Consider the following 17,566-nt stretch of genomic DNA (forward strand, 5'->3'; position numbering starts at 1 on the left):
TTGTAGAGACGGGGTTTCACCATGTTGGCCAGCCTGGTCTTGAACTCCCAGACTCAAGCGATCCTCCCTCCTCGGCCTCCCAAAGTGCTGGGAGTCCAGGCAAGCGCCACCGTGCCCAGCAGGATATTATCATATATTCAGGTCTCTTGATTTTTTTGTGTATGTTGTTTTTTGCAGTGTCGTTCATGCTTAGGATTCTCATTTAGGGTTCTTGATCTCCAGGCAAGTATCCCAACTGTAAACTCAGAATTCACTGTCTGAGGCCGGGCATGGCGGCTCACGCCTGTAATCCCAGCACTTTGGGAGCCCGAGGAGGTCGGATCCCTTGAGGCCAGGAGTTTGAGACCAGCCTGGCCAACATGGTGAAACCCTGTCTCTGCTACAATACAAAAATTAGCCGGACGTGGTGGTGGGCGCCTGGAATCCCAGGCACGTGGGAGGCTGAGGCAGGAGAATCACTTGAACCCAGGAGGCAGAGGTTGCAGTGAGCCGAGATCGCACTACACTCCAGCCTGGGTGACAGAGTGAGACTCCGTCCCCTTCCCCCCGCCCCCCCGCTGCCGCCCCCGCCCCCAAAATAATTCATTTTCTGAGAGAAAAGAGAAAATCCACCCCTTTCACTTACGCTGTTCCCAAACGGCCTTTACCGTCCACAGTGGGCGTTAGACCGGCCCAAATGTCCCTCCCCAGGGGTGAGTGGCGCTGCCCTGTTGGAAGCCCTGACCACGCCCCAGCTCTGCCTTCGCTGATTGGTGCAGTGGAAGACACCTGACAGCAACTGGGCCAATCGACTCTCTTGCTCTGAAATTGAATCCTGCAGCCAGGCGTATTGGCGGCTGCCGTTAAAGTCCCAACTATGACCCAGACTGAGGTGGGAGCATCTCTGGAGCCCAGGAGTCCGAGTCCAACCTGGGCGACGTAGTGAGACCTTCCCCCCACCCGCCCAATCTCTTAAAAAAACCCAAACAGAGACTAAGACGCTCAGGTTTGGTGTGGACTTTCCTTCTGAACAAAGAAGACATAAACTTTGGGAATGGTCACGGGGCAGCAGTGCTTATCCAACCACAGTCTCTCTAAAATGTGGATTCTGATCAGCAGTTCTGGGTGGGGCCGAGACTCTGCCTTCCCAGCATTTCCAACAAGCCCTTTGAGCTGTACAGTCTGGAAAACCCTAAAATATTTCTAGCTTCTGGTTCAATCTCTTTTTGAGATCCAGCTGCGTGCCTGCCTGTAATTCTCCCTTATGCCTATATCCTTCTAAACAAAGTCTCCCCTCTGGCTTGAATTATAGCCAAAGTAGGGGGTCCGTTCTAAGCAAACGAACAGTCCTATATAACAGAAAATTAACTTGCCCTATACTGGGACTTCACCAAACAGGAAAAATAAACCATGAATGGAACAGAGCTTCCTCCCACATCCCACCCTACCCTCCCTCCCACAGTGGGCCGTTCATTCATTCCTCAGATCTGTTGAGCACCTGTTGTGAACTAGACTCTAGTGCCAGTGGGTTTCCATCCCTTCAACCCCTTCTGGTTGAATGGTTCTCAAACTTGATCATGCATCACAGATTCTGATGCAGAGATTTGGGGTAAAGTTTAGATATCTTTATAGCTGTATTTTAAACACATTTTCCAGGTAATTTTTTGCACAGCAGCATTTGAGAACTGCCACTCTAGTCCCTTTAACGGGGCAGTGGTAGGAACGTGGCCCTGCGGAGGGGACTTGGGATTGGGTTCCACTGGTAGGCCCCTTCTCCTTGTCCCTTGGCAGCCTAGCTGCCTCCACTACAGTGCAACTGGGCAAAGCCATGTGTCCCAGTTTTGGCCAGCAGGATCTGGAGTTTTGGGAGTTCATCAAGGAGCATTTCCTCCCTGATACATTTAATTTGCTCCTTTCCCTGCTTGTGGGTGTGCCTGAGAGATTTGATGCCCAAGGCATTAGCCGCCACCATGCAGCCATGCAGAGGACGCGAGGGCAAAGGATAAAAGCCCACCACCGAGAACAGGAGGAAGACGCAAAGAACTCCGCACCTTTGAGCTGCCGAATTGACCTTGCCTGTTCTGGCTATGAGAGATAATACGTGTCTTAACTGTTGTGCACACTTTTAGTTTGCTGTTGTTAAGAGCAACAGAGGCCGGGCGTGGTTGCTCACGCCTGTAATCCCAACACTTTGGGAGGCTGAGGCAGGCAGATCACGAGGTCAGGAGTTGGAGACCAGCCTGACCAACATGGTGAAACCCATCACTACTAAAAAATACAAAAATTAGCTGGGTGTGGCAGTGGGTGCCTGTAATCCCAGCTACTGAGGAGGCTGAGGCAGGAGAATCACTTGAACCTAGGAGGCAGAGGTTGCAGTGAGCCGAGATTGCACCACTGCACTCCAGCCTGGGCGCCAGAGCAAGCCTCTGTCTCAAAAAAAATAAAAATAAAAAAAGAAAAAAGAAAAAAAAGAGCAACCGAAAGCATCTGACCTGACCCAACCACTCCCTGGCTGGTTCAGATTCCCCGGACCTTGCTCAGACCCCCTAATATATTATCCCCAGGAAGGGTCTGGATATCTGCATTTTTCACGGAAGCTTCAGATGGTTCTTATGCACAAGCAAGTTTGAGAAACATTGCAATGAGGAATTTACTAAGTGGCAGTACTGATTAAGAGCACAGGTTTTGCAACCAGACAGCCTGGGTTTGAGACCCAGTTCTGCCACTTTCTGTCATCTGGACAAGTTATTTAACCCCTCTGTGCCTGTAGTCCCAGCTACTCAGGAGGCTGAGGCAGGAGAATCGCTTGGACCCAGGAGACAGAGGTTGCAGTGAGCTGAGATCATGCCACTACACTCCAGTCTGGGTGACAGAGGGAGACTCCATCTCAAGGAAAAAAAAAAAAAAAAACCCAACAGCAAAGGGATTCAGGCACCCAGGTGCAGGGATCATTTTGGGGCAGGGCTAATCCCATGTAACCTACGAGTCATCCCAAAGTAGATGGCTATAGACCAGAAAGGGTTTGCTCCAGAGCTTAGGCTGTGTCTTACCTCCTTGGTCCTCAGTTTCTTTACCTGGAGAATGGGGACAATTTCCATTCCTATCTCCTAGGGCTGCTGTGAGGATCAGAAACCAGGCATGTAAAGCTGCTGTTGCTGTTGACTTTATTCACTAATTTATTCAGCAAATATTTATTAGGTACTGTACTGACTGTGTGTTTCATTACTGGTCAAATGGGGATAACAATTATTATTACCTAACTTTTGGTTACAAAAAACTACTTTATATAGAGTACTTAGAAAAGTGCATGGCATAGAATAAGCACTGTATAAGAATTTGCTATTATTGTTTCCAGATCCTTCTGGCAATCACCACATAGTTTGTCTTACTAAATCACTCATGTGTTCAAGAACTTTCAATGCATCCCCAGCTCCTTCAGAATAAAGGACAGAGCTGAAGCATGACTCCCACCATGTTCCCCTGTGCCATCTCTAGCCACTGTTTTCAAATCTTGCCCTGAGCTTCCCCCACCCCCTCCAAACCACCATTAGGAAATGCCCCCTTTCCCACCGTCTTTCTCCCAAAAGCCAATGGGTCTTTCAAAGCCGGTTATACATTTGCTTTCATTCACAGTTCTCCCCCTTGACTTTCCCAGTTGGAACCAACAGACTCTGTGAATTCTTCACACCTTTAAGACTACACTTGTCACAAACAGCTGGGCTTGAATGTCTTACAACTAAATCCTCCTCCCCTCCCCGAGGGGCTTGGAATTCTCCAAGGGCCAGCATCTCCATTATCTGAGTTCCATCATTTGCCACACAACAGCCCTAAAGTGACTGATATGGTTTGGCTGTGTCCCCACCCAAATCTCATCTTGAATTGTAACTCCCACAATTCCCATGTATCATGGGAGGAACCTGGTGGGAGGTGACTGAATTATGGGGGTGGGTCTTTCCTGCACTGTTCCTTGTGATAGAGAATGAGTCTTATGAGAGCTGATGGTTTTAAAAAGGGGGGTGTCCCCGCACAAGCTCTTATCTCTTGTCTGCTGCTATTCAAGATGTGCCTTTCACCTTCTGCCATGACTGTGAGGCCTCCCCAGCCATGTGGAACTGTGAGTCCAATAAACCTCTTTCTTTTGTAAACTGTTCAGTCTCTGGTATGTCTTCATCAGGAGCATGAAAACGGACAAACACAGCCACCGTCACTAAGCCCTCATGATGGGGCACATGCCATACACACCATGTGCTTCAGGCACATAAACACATTTAATCCTCACAGCCACCCTTTCCTGCCCTCGTTCAATAGCTGTTTTATTGAGTGCCTATGATGTGCCAGACCTGGTGTGTTGGGTGGTGGGAAAATAAGACTGATTAGGTCTCTGCATGCAGGGAGATTTACAGTCTAGTAAACTAGAAATCGAGCCACTAATTTGGGGCTCACAGGCCAAACTGAAACTTCAGATTCTTTTTTAAGGCTTTCAAAATCAATCAGGCGGGCAGGGCCTTCCCCATGTCATTGTCCTCTGGCCAAAGACCAATAGGGACACCCCTGTCACTGAATAAGTTTATTACTCATTGCAATAAGGAAAACCTCAGAGGGTGCTAGAAAGAACTTATTTTATTTTAGGTTTGGGCTCATGTTAGATGCTTTTGGAGGAGGTTCAAGAAAACCTCCATCAGAGGCACCAGCAAGTGGGGCTAATTCTATGATTTGTTATTTTAAAAAATATTATCAAGAGGGAAAGAAGGCTAGACAGAGCAAGACTCAAACTTTAATAGGCAAAGAAGTAATGTCACTCAGATTAACAGAGGGGAGGAGGATGTTTGGTATTTTGTGGCTTGGACAGTGTTCCCATTTTGTCTGGGCTCACACATGATGACAGATGTGGTATTGTTTTTGTCGTGCCCACCACGGTCAGAGTGGCCTTGTCTGATGTTGGTGTTTTATGAAACTGTGAACAACTGTGTATGTTCAACAGTAGAACAGCATGGCCTACCTGTGGGCCAGCCCAGTTCCTAGCAACACCAAGACCCAGCTAATCATGGCTGCTGGCTGTCAGGGGCTGCTTTCCTCTTTCTCTGCTAGTTGGCCACCGGCCCTCTCCCTCTCTATCGTAATATGTGCTGCTGCAAACGCCACCCTTGGAATCGCATTGGAATTCACTTCTCTAATTGACTTCTTAATTTAATTCACTTCTCTAGTTCACTGCCCTTGGAATCGCATTGGAATTCACTTCTCTAATTAAAGACTAATTAGTTACAATTGTGATACATGCTAGCGGAGAAAACAGAAACCTAATTGTGGGAGTAGGGAGAAGGGGAAATCAGAGCTGGCTTCTAGGTGGAGGTGACTTTTAACCTGGGACTTAAAGAGTAGGAATTAACCAGAAATGGCAAAAAAAAAAAAAAAAAAAAATCAATCTTGGTCAAGTGATCAATTCAATGAATATTGACTGAGGGCTTGCCATGAGCTCTGTGCTAACAATCCATGGGCTGTTTTGTTTACTTTCAAAGCCCCCTGATTATGTAATGAGAGCTAACAGTGACAGCTCAAAATGGCTTCCATGTAGGAGCCCACTGAAGCCCACTGAAGCCTGGCTGGAACCATCAGAGATGAGTTCTATCATCACTTTCATTTTACTATTGTGGAAATGGAAACACAGTGTAAGTAACCTGCCCAAGGTCACATGGTCAGCAAGTGGTACAGCCAGGATATGAACCCAAGCAGTCTGTCTCAGGACCCCAGACTCTTCATTACCAAACCCTGTCCCCTGTTTATTTTTTTATTTTTATTTATTTTTGAGATGGACTCTCGCTCTGTCGCCCAGGCTGGAATGCAATGGCGCGATCTCCACTCACTGCAGTCTCCGCTCACTGCAACCTCCACCTCCCAGGTTCAAGCGATTCTCCTGCCTCAGCCTCCCGAGTACCTGGGATTACAGGCACCTGCCACCATGATCGGCTAATTTTTGTATTTTTAGTAGAGATGGGGGTTTCACCACATTGGCCAGGCTGGTCTCGAACTCCTGACCTTGTGATCCGCCCACTTCAGCCTCCCAAAGTGTTGGGATTACAGGCACGAGCCACCACACCCAGCCCCCTCTCTGTTTATTTTTATCCTCACTTTGAAATGAATGTAATGTAATTTGCCATGGTCATGGGGTTCCTGAGGCCTTATGCAGCCAAGATTCAAACTCAGGGACCTGACTCCAAAGCCCGGTGATTTGAAGCCATGAACTTAGAAAATGCACATGGGATATATTTCCACGAGCATCCACATGTAATTTTACAGCTCCCATATGAAAGTCCTTAAGTCATATGCCAGAAAACGGGCAGCTTTCAAAGCTAACAGGCAGATAATAAATTTTACTTTAAACCCAAGTATTATCAGGCAGAGGAGACACAGGAGAAGAGCGAGAAACGGTTTGGCTTAATCAAGGACAAACAAGTCTGGAAAATGTCCAGATGAGGATATCTGCAGAAATCCACCATTTGAGGGGTTGGACTGTGGTCTTGAGCAGTGAATAATTCTCCAACCTGGCTGAGATCCGGAATCCCCCAGGAGCTTGTTAAAAATACAGATACCTGAGCCTCGGCTCCAGACATTCAGATTCAGGAGGTGGAGCCCGGGCACCGGTATCCTTAACAAGCTCCCAGGGGATCTTGGTCCATAGGCAGGTCTGGGAACTGCCAGTCAATGGAAACCTGAAGCACAGTAGGAGGAATTGCACCCAGAAAACCAATCTAATAAGTGTAAAAAAGAAAAGAAAGCAGAATTCTGCTTGTTTAGTTGGCACACAGGCAGGAACCATCAGGAGGAGCAGCTGAGTCAGACGGAGACAACGCAAGCTGCAGATCTCACCATCCTTTCGCCACCTGTTTATTAGTCTCTACATTAATAAAAGCGATCACTCATTGAACCCAATTTCTCCGTCTCAGGCCCTTTATGTGGATTATCGCAGAATTCTCACAATAACGCAATGATGATTAGGTATTATAACCTCTTTTTACAGAAACCCAATGATGATTAGGTATTATAACCTCTTTTTACAGATGGGGACTGTTAAGTGAGAGGGAGAGTAAATGATTTGCTCACAGCCTAGGGCTGTTAGGTGGTGGATTGGGATGCGAGTCCAACAGTCTATCTCTGAGCTTGTGGCTCCCTTCAGCACTGTGCAGGGGAGGGCTCTGTGTGCCAGGCACAAACAGGACTCCAGGACTGGCCTGAGCATTCAGGACAGTCAACAAAACTCTGGCATGGCAAGATCCAATGGTCGCAGGGCCGTGTAAATGCTAAGAGGAGGGCGAACTTCTTTGAACAAAGAAATAGAAGTGCTGGGTGCAGTGGCTCATGCCTGTAATCCCAGCACTTTGGGAGCCCGAGATGGGAGGATCATTTCAGCCCAGGAGTTCAAGACCAGCCTATGCAACATAGCAAAACCCTATCTCTATAAATAATTTAAAAATTGGCTGGATGTGGTGGCGCAGGCCTGTAGTCCCAGCTACTTGGGAGGCTGAGGTGGGAGGATTGCTTGAGCACAGAAGATCAAGGCTGCAGTGAGCCATGACTACACTACTGAACTCCAGCCTGAGCAACAGAGCAAGACTCTGTCTCAAAAAACAAAACAAAGAAACAAACAAAAAAACTAGGAGGACAAAAAAGGGAGCTGCTATTTGGTTGTGAGGTCAGCTTTACTGATGTATATGAGATTTGAGCAGTTGTTCACACCCAAGAAATAATAAGTGCCTCGGTGCTGGGATCCAGTGGTGAATAGGAGAGGGGCTTACAGGTCAGTGATGGAGATACACCTTAAAGTCATTCCTCTATTAATCATTTAAATATGGGGCATGACCTGATCTGGGAAAAGAGTGAGAGGTGCAGGGAAGGGGTCTTTGAGAAAATGCCCTTAAGCCCAGCTCTGACGTAAGAATTAAGGCAGTTCCAGGCAGAAGGAACAATGCAGGCAAGGTCTGAGCCTGGAGGAAATGTGGCTCCTTCCAGAAACAGAAAGGAGTTCATCATGGCTGCTGCAATATAGAGGGGAGAGAAGGGGAGTGTCCCCAAAAAGAATGCAGACCCTTTTTTGTGAAGATTGTCATGAAACTTAAGGCCTTGAGGTTGAGTTGGCATCAGCCAGGCCAAGGTGGGAAAGGTATTTCAGGCAAAGGAAAAAGCATCCGCGAAGGCTCAGAGCCCAGAAAGAAGCAATGGCCCCAAGTAAGGGCCTGGAAGCCTCCCACACGCAGGGCATCCCTTTTTATATGGCTCCCATCCACCGTGAGAGGTACTGGGATTTTGGTTTTTGAGGACAAGAAAGCAAACACCGCCCTCACGAAGAAGACAACTAGGATAAGGGGCAAAACACATGTCCCAGGACTGTCCTGAAGTTCTGATGGGACCTTGGCCATGTCCCTTCCCCAAAGGCAACTTTGCTTGGTCCTGGTGCAAAATAATTAGGTCCTACCAGGCCAACCTTTAAGGGTTTTCTGGTTTTCACCTTTTCTTGGTGACTTCCTTTAAGATGGGAATGAAGATAAACTCAGGAGACAGTGGGAAGATCTCAACATACTTTTGTTAAGGTTTGTGAGGGGATCAGTGTTATTGTATTTCAAAATGTCTACTGTTTAAAAAACTCAGTAGAAACATTATTTTGGATGCATTAAGAAAAAAACCCACAAAACTTTGCTTATTGCCAAAAAAATTCAAACATCACCCTAGTAGATACCTCATAAGGGGAAAGTTGGTTTCCTTTTTTTTTTTTGAAATGGAATCTCACTCACTCTGTTGCCCAGTAGGGGAGTGCAGTGGCACTCTCACTGCAGCCTCCGCCTCCTGGGTTTAAGAGATTCTCGTGCCTTGGCCTCCAAAGTAGCATGGACTATAGGCGTGTGACACCATGCCTGGCCAATTTTTGTATTTTTCTAGAGATGAGTTTCACCATGTTGGCCAGGCTGGTCTTGAAATCCTGACCTCAAATGATCCACCTCGGTCTCCCAAAGTGCTGGGACTACAGGTGTGAGCCACTGCGCCTGGCCCTGATGTCTGATGCTCCTCACTCTTCAGCTCCAGACTATTGGGTAAACATTCTCAGAGAATAAGCTAGAAGAAACTTATGGACTCAGTCAGGCTCAGAGATGTATTGTTTGGCAACAAAGTTTTATATTTGGAAAATTTCACATTTTCAGCTTCTCGGAAAAACTGAAATATCTAACTGGCTGGATTCAAAGAACAGCTGCACTTTTGGATGAGGCATGTGTGATTTCTCTACTTCACCACAGTCCCCACCACTCTCTAACACCTCCCCCAAAGACAACTTCTCTCATTTACATTACCTGCCCCATCCCTGTTCTAGAAACTTCCCTGGAATATAAGACCATATAATATGTAGGCATATGTATTTTTTTTTATACTTACCTTGAGAATCTTTCTGTGACTACACACAGATCCAACTTTCCTCCTTTCCAAAACTAAGTCATATTCCATTGTTGGAATCTTTGATATTTATTTGTTTAAATCCCTCTTTATTTTTATTTTTATTTTATTTAAGAAACAGGGTCTCACTTGTCACCCAGGCTGGAGTGCAGTGGTACAATCATAGCTCACTGCAGCCTCAAACTCCTGGGCTCAGGCGAGCCTCCTGACTTAGCCTCCTGAGCAGCTAGGACTACAAGTGTGTGCTATCATGCCTGGCTAATTTTTAAAATTTAATGTAGAGGTGGGGTCTTGCTATGTTGACGAGGCTGGTCTTGAACTCCTGGCCTCAAGTGATCCTCCAGCCTTGCCCTCACAAAGGGCTGGGATTACAGGTGTGAGCCACTGCACCTGGCCATGCCTAACTCTCTCTTGACGTATACATACAAAGGCTCCACTTTCTCTATAGTACATGCTGTAAATGAATATCCTTGTACATTTGTTTATGAAGTTTTTTATTTTTATTTTTTTGAGACAGAGTCTCACTCTGTTGCCCAGGCTGGAGTGCAGTGGCACGATCTCAGCTCACTGCAACCTCTGCCTCCCAGGTCCAAGCAATTCTCCTGCCTTAGCCTTCCGAGTAGCTGGGATTACAGGCACGTGACACCACGCCGGGCTAGTTTTCATATTTTTCATAGAGAAGGTGTTTTGCCATATTGGCAAGGCTGGTCATGAACTCCTCACCTCAGGTGATCCACCCGCCTCGGCCTCCGAAAGTGCTGGGATTACAGGCGTGAGCCACCGTGCCTGGCCTGTTCATGAAGTTTTATAGAATGAATACCTAGCTGTAGACTTATTGGATAAATGTCTTTATGTATATTTTAAAACTAAGAAATTTTAAATATAAGATTTGAAAACTATCACAAAATTGTCCTGGTTATAAGAATTTATATCCCCAGAAAATGAAATCAGTGTCCTTCCTCAAGCCTTGTTTTGATTTACATTTTTGTAATTACTAAGGTGACCAAACCTCCCTTTATGTCCAATTGTCCCCTGTAAATCATCCACTGACCTTTCCACTTTGCACTTTTTTTTTTTTTTTTTTTTTGAGACGAAGTCTTGCCCTTGTCCCCCAGGCTGGAGTGCGATGGCACGATCTCGGCTCAATGCAACCTCTGCCTCCTGGGTTCAAGCGATTCTCCTGCCTTGGCCCCCCGAGTAGCTGGGATTACAGGCGCCTGCCACCACGCCCGGCTAATTTTTGTATTTTTAGTAGAGACAGGGTTTTACCATGTTGACCAGGCTGGTGTAGAACTCCTGACCTCAGGTGATCCACCCGCCTCAGCCTCCCAAAGTGCTGGGATTAGAGGCATGAGCCACCGTGTCCAGGCTCCACTTTGCACTTTTTATCTCCTTTTACTGGTTTTAGCAGTTCTTTGTATAAGAGGGATTTAGGCCTTAATCATATATGCCACAAATTTTTCCCCAAGTTGATTGTCTTTAGACTTTGCATTTTACTTCGGAAAAAGTATAACTTCATTTGCAATCACACATATGATTCTTTTTCTTGGAGGGGGTGGTCCAAAACCTGCCTCCTTTGGTAGGCATATTAATACATTTTTTAGAATCAAATGCCTTTAGCTAAGGAATACATTTTCTGTTTCCCTACAGGATCCAGTACTATCCCATAGATGGGCTACTTCATAATTTTAAAGTTACCTTCCTGCCCCTTAAGACAGGGGTATAACTGTGTGTGTAGGTGTTTGTGGGTACATTTCCTCCAGAACTTTTATGGTTTTCTTATGCACATTTAAATTTTTGACCCATCTGTAGTTTATTTTTGGTGGAATGAGTGTACACAACAGAGAACAGGGATGTTTTCCTGATCAGCAGCACAAGGGGGAGGAGATACCAATGCCAGTTTATAGATTTTTTTTTTTTTTAAACAACAACATGCTTTTTGGCCCTTTACACAAGTAATGCAAACTCAAGGATTGTACCCATACTTCCACCACCCAAAACAACCACTTTTTTTTTTTAATTGCAACGTATTTTCCGCTAGCCTTTTTTTTTCCTATAGTATATAGATTTTTGTTTCAGAAATCTCTTTTTTGTCTGTTTTTTTTGTAACGTGACAACATTTATAACTGCTAACAGTTAATGTTTTAACCTAGCAGCTTCCAAACCTGGCTGGGCAGCTGGCTTCCCGGTGGAGCTTGTTAAAAATAATGAATCAGCAACCCTAGGGGGTGGGCTCTGGGAATCTATATTTTTAACAAGTTCCATGGACGTGTTTGAGACACAGCCAGGCCAACTCTGGCCGACTCCCCCATGCTCCACCTGTACCTGTGATTGTCTGGGTCTCCGAGGTGATGGTTCTGGTGGTGGTCTGAGTCTGGGTGGCAGGCACTGTTTCCTCCGATACAAACTGGACCGTGCTGGGGGCTGCTGCGGACGTGCCTGTCAGCTGGCAGCCACTTTGCTTGTGAGCTACAAAGGCATCCAGGTTGTTAAACTGCTGCTTGCAGATGCCGCAGATATGGATGTCGGGAGTCAGCTCCACCAGCACCGTTGTGCCACCTGGAACTCCATGGGACAAAGGGAAAGTAACGGATTAATTCCAAACAGCTTTGAATTCTAATCCAAACCAGATTCATGGTAGGAAGAAAAGGCATGGTGGCAGACATGGCTGGGTAGTGGCCCAGTATCCACTCCACCTTCCTCTTCCTGCAAACAGTATCCTAATTGTGTCCTAGCAGCGAGGTATCATATTTCCACACAGAGATTTCTTGCCTTAGTTAAACTTGGGGAAAATTGGACATAATGTAAATATCTTAGAAATCTTCAGAAAATTGGCCAGGCGCGGTGGTTCATGACTGTAATCCTGGCACTTTGGGAGGCTGAGGCGGGCAGATCACCTGAGGTCAGGAGTTCGAGACCAGCCTGGCTAACATGGTGAAATCCCATCTCCACTAAAAATACAAAAATTAGCTGAGCATGGTGGTGTGTGCCTATAATCCTAGCTACTCAGGAGGCAAGAGAATCACTTGAACCCAGCAGGCGGAGGTTGCAGTGAGCTGAGATCACACCATTGCACTCCAGCCTGGGGGACAAGAGTGAAACTCTGTCTCAAAAAAAAAATTTTTTTTTTTCAGAAAATTATGATGCATAATTTTATCCAACCATATATGCACAAAGGTAGTCTTGTATTATTTAACTTGGGGAAAATTGGAAATAATGTATAGCAACCATCCATGTGATGGTTCACGCTGCATTGTTACCCATGGGGCACTAGTGGCATTGTTTGCAAGAAAGTTCTTTTATCAAAGATAGAAGGGATGTCCTGCACTTTGCAGAACCAGCAGCCACCTCCTATCCCAACTAAAAGGTGATTGTGAAAACTGATCCTCCTGCACATTTCCAAACATACTCACCCAAAACACATACTATGAGAACCAATAGTCTAAATAATCTTGGTCCCCTACATACTTGTGAACTTCTCCAGCACACAGCTGGAGGAGTTTCTGGGAAAAGTTTGGCATTTGTGATGAAAAGGGAGCAGATGTGGCTAGCAATGTGCCCCTTTTCTTCTGGCTTTGGATGCAAATGTGATGGTGGGGCTTCTGCAGCCATCTTGTAACTATGAGAAAAATGCCAAGATCCCTATGGGCTCTGCCCTTTACTTCACTGATTCCCCTGATTCAACACTGCAATCAATCAATTCCAGATTTCATTAGGCCAGTATAATTTGGGTTTCTGCTACTTGTAGCCAAAATTCATTCCTAACTGGCAGGGACATTATTTCTTTTTCTTTTCTTTTCTTTTCTTTTTTTTTTTTTGAGACAGAGTCTTGCTCTGTCACCCAGGTTGGAGTGCAGTGGTGCGATCTCGGCTCATTGCAAGCTCTGCCTCCCGGGTTCACGCCATTTTCCTGCCCCAGCCTCCCAAGTAGCTGGGACTACAGGCACCCGCCACTACGCTCGACTAATTTTTTGTATTTTTAGTAGAGATGAGGTTTCACCTGTTAGCCAGGATGGTCTCGATCTCCTGACCTCGTGATCTGCCCGCCTCAGCCTCCCAAAGTGCTGGGATTACAGGAGTGAGCCACCGCACCCGGCCGACATTATCTCTTGATACTAATCATATCAAGAATTAATACTATATTAATACCTGCAAAGCACTTAGCGTAGTATTTGGCACTGTATTAGAAGCTACTATATAAATATTTGTTCAATAAAGACATAGCGGGTGGATCATGAGGTCAGGAGAGCGAGACCATCCTGGCTAACATGGTGAAACCCCATCTCTACTAAAAATATACAAAAAAAATTAGCCGGGCGTGGTGGCACACACCTGTAATCCCAGCTACTAGAGAGGCTGAGGCAAGAGAATTGCTTGAACCCGGAAGGCGCAGGTTGCAGTGAGCTGAGATTGTGCCACTGCACTCCAGCCTGGGTGACAGAGCAAGACTCCGTCTCACATTAAAAAAAAAAAAGATAACTCGTGTTTATAAGAAAATTTAGAAGAAACTTATAAAGAAGGGGAAAATCACTCAATATTTCCATCTCTGCCTACCATGAATATTATAAAATATTTTTTTCCATTCATTTTCTTTACACTTAAAAGTTGCATAAGATGGCTCACGCCTGTAATCCCAGCACTTTGGGAAGCCGAGATGGGTGGATCACAAGGTCAAGAGATCAAGACTATCCTGGCGAACATGGTGAAACCCCGTCTCTACTAAAAATACAAAAATTAGCTGGGTGTGGTGGCACGTGCCAGTAATCCCAGCTACTCAGAAGGCTGAGGCAGGAGAATTGCTTGAACCTGGGACGTGGAGGTTGCAGTGAGCCAAGATAATGCCACTGAACTTCCAGCCTGGTGACAGAGCGAGACTTCATCTCAAAAAAAAAAAAAAGTTGCATAAGATCATAATATTATAAATATTCAGATCATAGTATTGTAAAACTAATCCTTTTCCTAATTTTTTTTCTTTTTTTTTGAGATGGAGTTTTGCTCTTGTTGCCCAGGCTGGAGTGCAAGGGCACGATCTCAGCTCACTGCAACCTCCGCCTCCTAGGTTCAAGCGATTCTCCTGCCTCAGCCTCCAGAGTATCTGGGATTACAAGCGCCACCACCACGCCAGGCTAATTTTGAATTTTTAGTAGAAATGGGGTTTCTTCATGTTGGTCGGGCTGGTCTTGAACTCCCGACCTCATGTGATCCGCCCGCCTCAGCCTCCCAAAGTGCTAGGATTACAGGCGTGAGCCACTGTGCCTGGCCCTTTTTCCTAAACATTGCATAAACATTGTGCTATATCATTAAAATCTCTTCATATATATATGATTATTTAATGGCAATACATTATTCCATGGTGTCCATGCGTCATAATCTTCTCAGCAACAACAAGGTATTTACATAATTTCCAATTTTTCCCAAGTTAAATGATACAAGACTACCTTTGTGCATATATGGTTAGATAAAATTATGCCTCATAATTTTCTGAAAATTTCTAAGATATTTACATTATGTCCAATTTCCCCCAGGTCTAGCTAAGACAAGAAATCTCTGTTCAGAAATACAGTTTGGTTGACTTGCTAAGGAGACTGGGCTGAGCACTGTGATAAGCCATCTTGCAGGGACACACTTAAGCACTTTGCAATCAATGCATGGAAGGAAGGAAACCTTTTCTTCTCTGGCAGATACTGAGATACCCATGGAACTAACAAGGAAACAAGGAAGTGAGACATGAAGTAGCTTGCATTGCTGACGATTCCTTACTGATGGAACAGGACTGACACCCAGAATGAAAGGATTTTCATAACAAATAATGTCACTGGTATGTGGAAAGTGCAAAAGTAACGACATAGACCTTCGTTAGAATCTTGACACTATCGCTTAACAACAGTGACTTTAAGCGTGGGTTTTCTCATCTGAAAAATGGGAGAAGAGAGGTTTCTAATCCATGGTTTTTGTTTGTTTTTAATTTCTCCAAGAAAAAACACGGGCTTGTTATGAGAATTAAATGGGATGGTGCTCGTACCAGCACAGTCCCCCCTCCCCGCCAGTCCTCCAGCATGTTACCTGCTGGGGTTCTTACTGAGGTACACTATTTAAACATGGACATATCTGAGCCCCACCTAGGAGATACTGAGTCATAACAGGGTGGGGTGGGGAGGATGGTGTTTAGGAAAATCTGTGCTTTTCACAGTAATGCAAGGAATACCCCGCCAAGTTTGGGACCCAGTGTCTCCCAAACTGTTAACAGTAGCAGCTAACAAGCTGGGAGCTTACTATGTGCCAGATTTTCTGCAAACCCCTGGTAGACGGGTTCTCAAACTTCATGTGCTTCAGAGTTGCCCAGGCAGCTACGAAGGACAGCGGATCCCCAGCCCCACCCCCGAGATTGAATGGGTGGGGCCCAGAAAGCTGTTTTAAAATACACGCTCTCGCTCCCAGGTGGCTGGTTGCACTCAGTCTCTGGACCACACTTTGGGAAACAATGCACCGGGACAAACCAGGGACTTGAAAAACGATGATGTCCTCCTCGGTTAAATAAAAACTGAACCCCAAACCCAAATAAAGCGACCACGGCCCCGTTTTCCATTCAGATCTCCACCCTTAATGAGGAAAAGGCTTTGCAATGAGCCGGCAGGACCTCGTGAGACCTGGTGATTCCCCCAATCTCCAGGCTCTAATTTTGAGCCACTGAGGCAGAAGTTTTCCCATCAGTGTTGCCCCGTTTACCCCAGATTCCTCCCTTTCTCCTGCCCGCCCCAAACTCCGCCTGATGGGGCGGGAATGCCCTTAGGGGGTGGCGATTGTCTGAACGGCGTGCCCTCCCCCACCCTTCCCTTCCAAGGGGTCTCGCAAGGCTGGAGAACGCCCCCGGTCTTGCGCCAGGTCGGATGCGCCCCCACCCCAAGCCCACTCCGGCGCCCCCTGCACCGCACGCCCGCCGCGGTCCCCGAGACGCGGCTCCGAGCCGTCACCCCGATTTCGGGGCCCCGGGCCTGCTGGCTGCGTCGCAGACGTACTTGGGCCCGGGCCCCGGAGCGCGCACTGGGCCCCGGAGCGCGCACTGCGCCCGGAAAAGCACTTACTTTGCACCGAGCCCGCGAAGCTCTCGCCCTCGCTGCTCGCGTTCATCGCCGCAGACTGGGAGGTCCCCGGCCAGCCGGGATGCCAAAGTGGGGGACCCTGATCTACATGGTGCAAGGACTTTTCCTTTTATTTTTCCACACCCCCCACCCTGCCTTCTCCCAACTCTGCGAGGCGGGGAGGACGGATGTAAAGCAAGCTGCACTTCCGCTGCCTAGAGGGCGCTGGCCGGGCCCGGCGCCCCAACCTGGCTTTGCAGCAGCGGCTCCCCGGGGAAGCGGCGGGCGAATCCCGAGGCCCAGGCCCGCGGAGCCCCCCAACGCCCCCGGGGAGCTGGATGGCCACGCGCGTCCCGGCGTGCTGGGCGACCGCAGGTGGCGAGGGATGCGCCCCTGCCCGCACTCTGCGTTCTCCGCGGACGCGATTGGCCTCCCCGGCTCGGGGCGCCTTTTGCACCTGCAGCCCCAGGCGTTGGGCCCCCAGCGCGGCGGTGCAGCAGCGCTGCTCCCGGGACGCCTGGGTGGTTTGCGGGGAGACCCACGTGCGGCTGCCGTTGCGGGGTGGGTGCGCGGGGCGCGGCGGGCTCCGGAGAAACCCAGGTTGGGCGTGAGCGCTGGGCAAATCAGCAAAGCGCTGGGCGGGTCCCCTGCCCCGCTAGGGAGGCTGAGAGGACCGCGAAGAGGTGGGGTCGTAGCGCGAAGGGACCCCTGCTCCAGGAGCTGCCAACTTTATCGTGCATCGCAGTCGCCTGAAAGGCTTGTTAGAACACACGCTGTTGGGCCCACGCTAGCGTTTCTGCTTCAGTAGGTCTAGGGCGAGGCCTGAGAACGAGCATTTCTAAGTTCCCAGGTGATGCCCCTAGTGTTGGCCGGCGTCCACACTCTGAGGACAGTGACCTCTCTGCTCTGTCCCTGCTCTGTCCCTCATGTCTTACTACTACTGTCTCCCCCGGGCTCCTGCGTCAGACCTATTGTCTCTCTGCCGACCCTCCCAAGCCTCAGACCTCTCCCAGCCTCGAGGGATTTGCACATAGAGTCTGCCCTGCTTCTGAAGGTCAGCATTCAAATTCACA

General features: G+C 47.5%; 1 protein-coding gene across 9 annotated transcripts in view; it reads right to left on the bottom strand.

The window, feature by feature from the left end:
• ZFP64 (ZFP64 zinc finger protein) overlaps positions 1 to 17,309 on the bottom strand; it is a 105,590-nt gene extending 88,281 nt beyond the window's left edge. For 4 of the 9 annotated variants that reach the window (XM_063601236.1, XM_003815275.4, XM_003815277.5 and 1 more), the window contains exons 1-2: positions 16,497 to 17,309; positions 11,740 to 11,979 (exon numbers count right to left, since the gene is read on the bottom strand). In XM_063601236.1, coding sequence (XP_063457306.1) covers positions 11,740 to 11,979; positions 16,497 to 16,542 — 286 coding nt within the window. In that variant the 5' untranslated portion in view covers positions 16,543 to 17,309. Of the gene's footprint in view, positions 1 to 625; positions 859 to 11,739; positions 11,980 to 16,496 lie in introns of those variants that run through there. The other 5 variants (XM_063601233.1, XM_063601235.1, XM_003815276.4 and 2 more) reach the window with 3 other exon arrangements.
• Positions 17,310 to 17,566: the final 257 nt, after the last annotated feature.

This window comes from Pan paniscus, chromosome 21, assembly GCF_029289425.2.
Source record: "Pan paniscus chromosome 21, NHGRI_mPanPan1-v2.0_pri, whole genome shotgun sequence".
Taxonomy (NCBI): domain Eukaryota; kingdom Metazoa; phylum Chordata; class Mammalia; order Primates; family Hominidae; genus Pan; species Pan paniscus.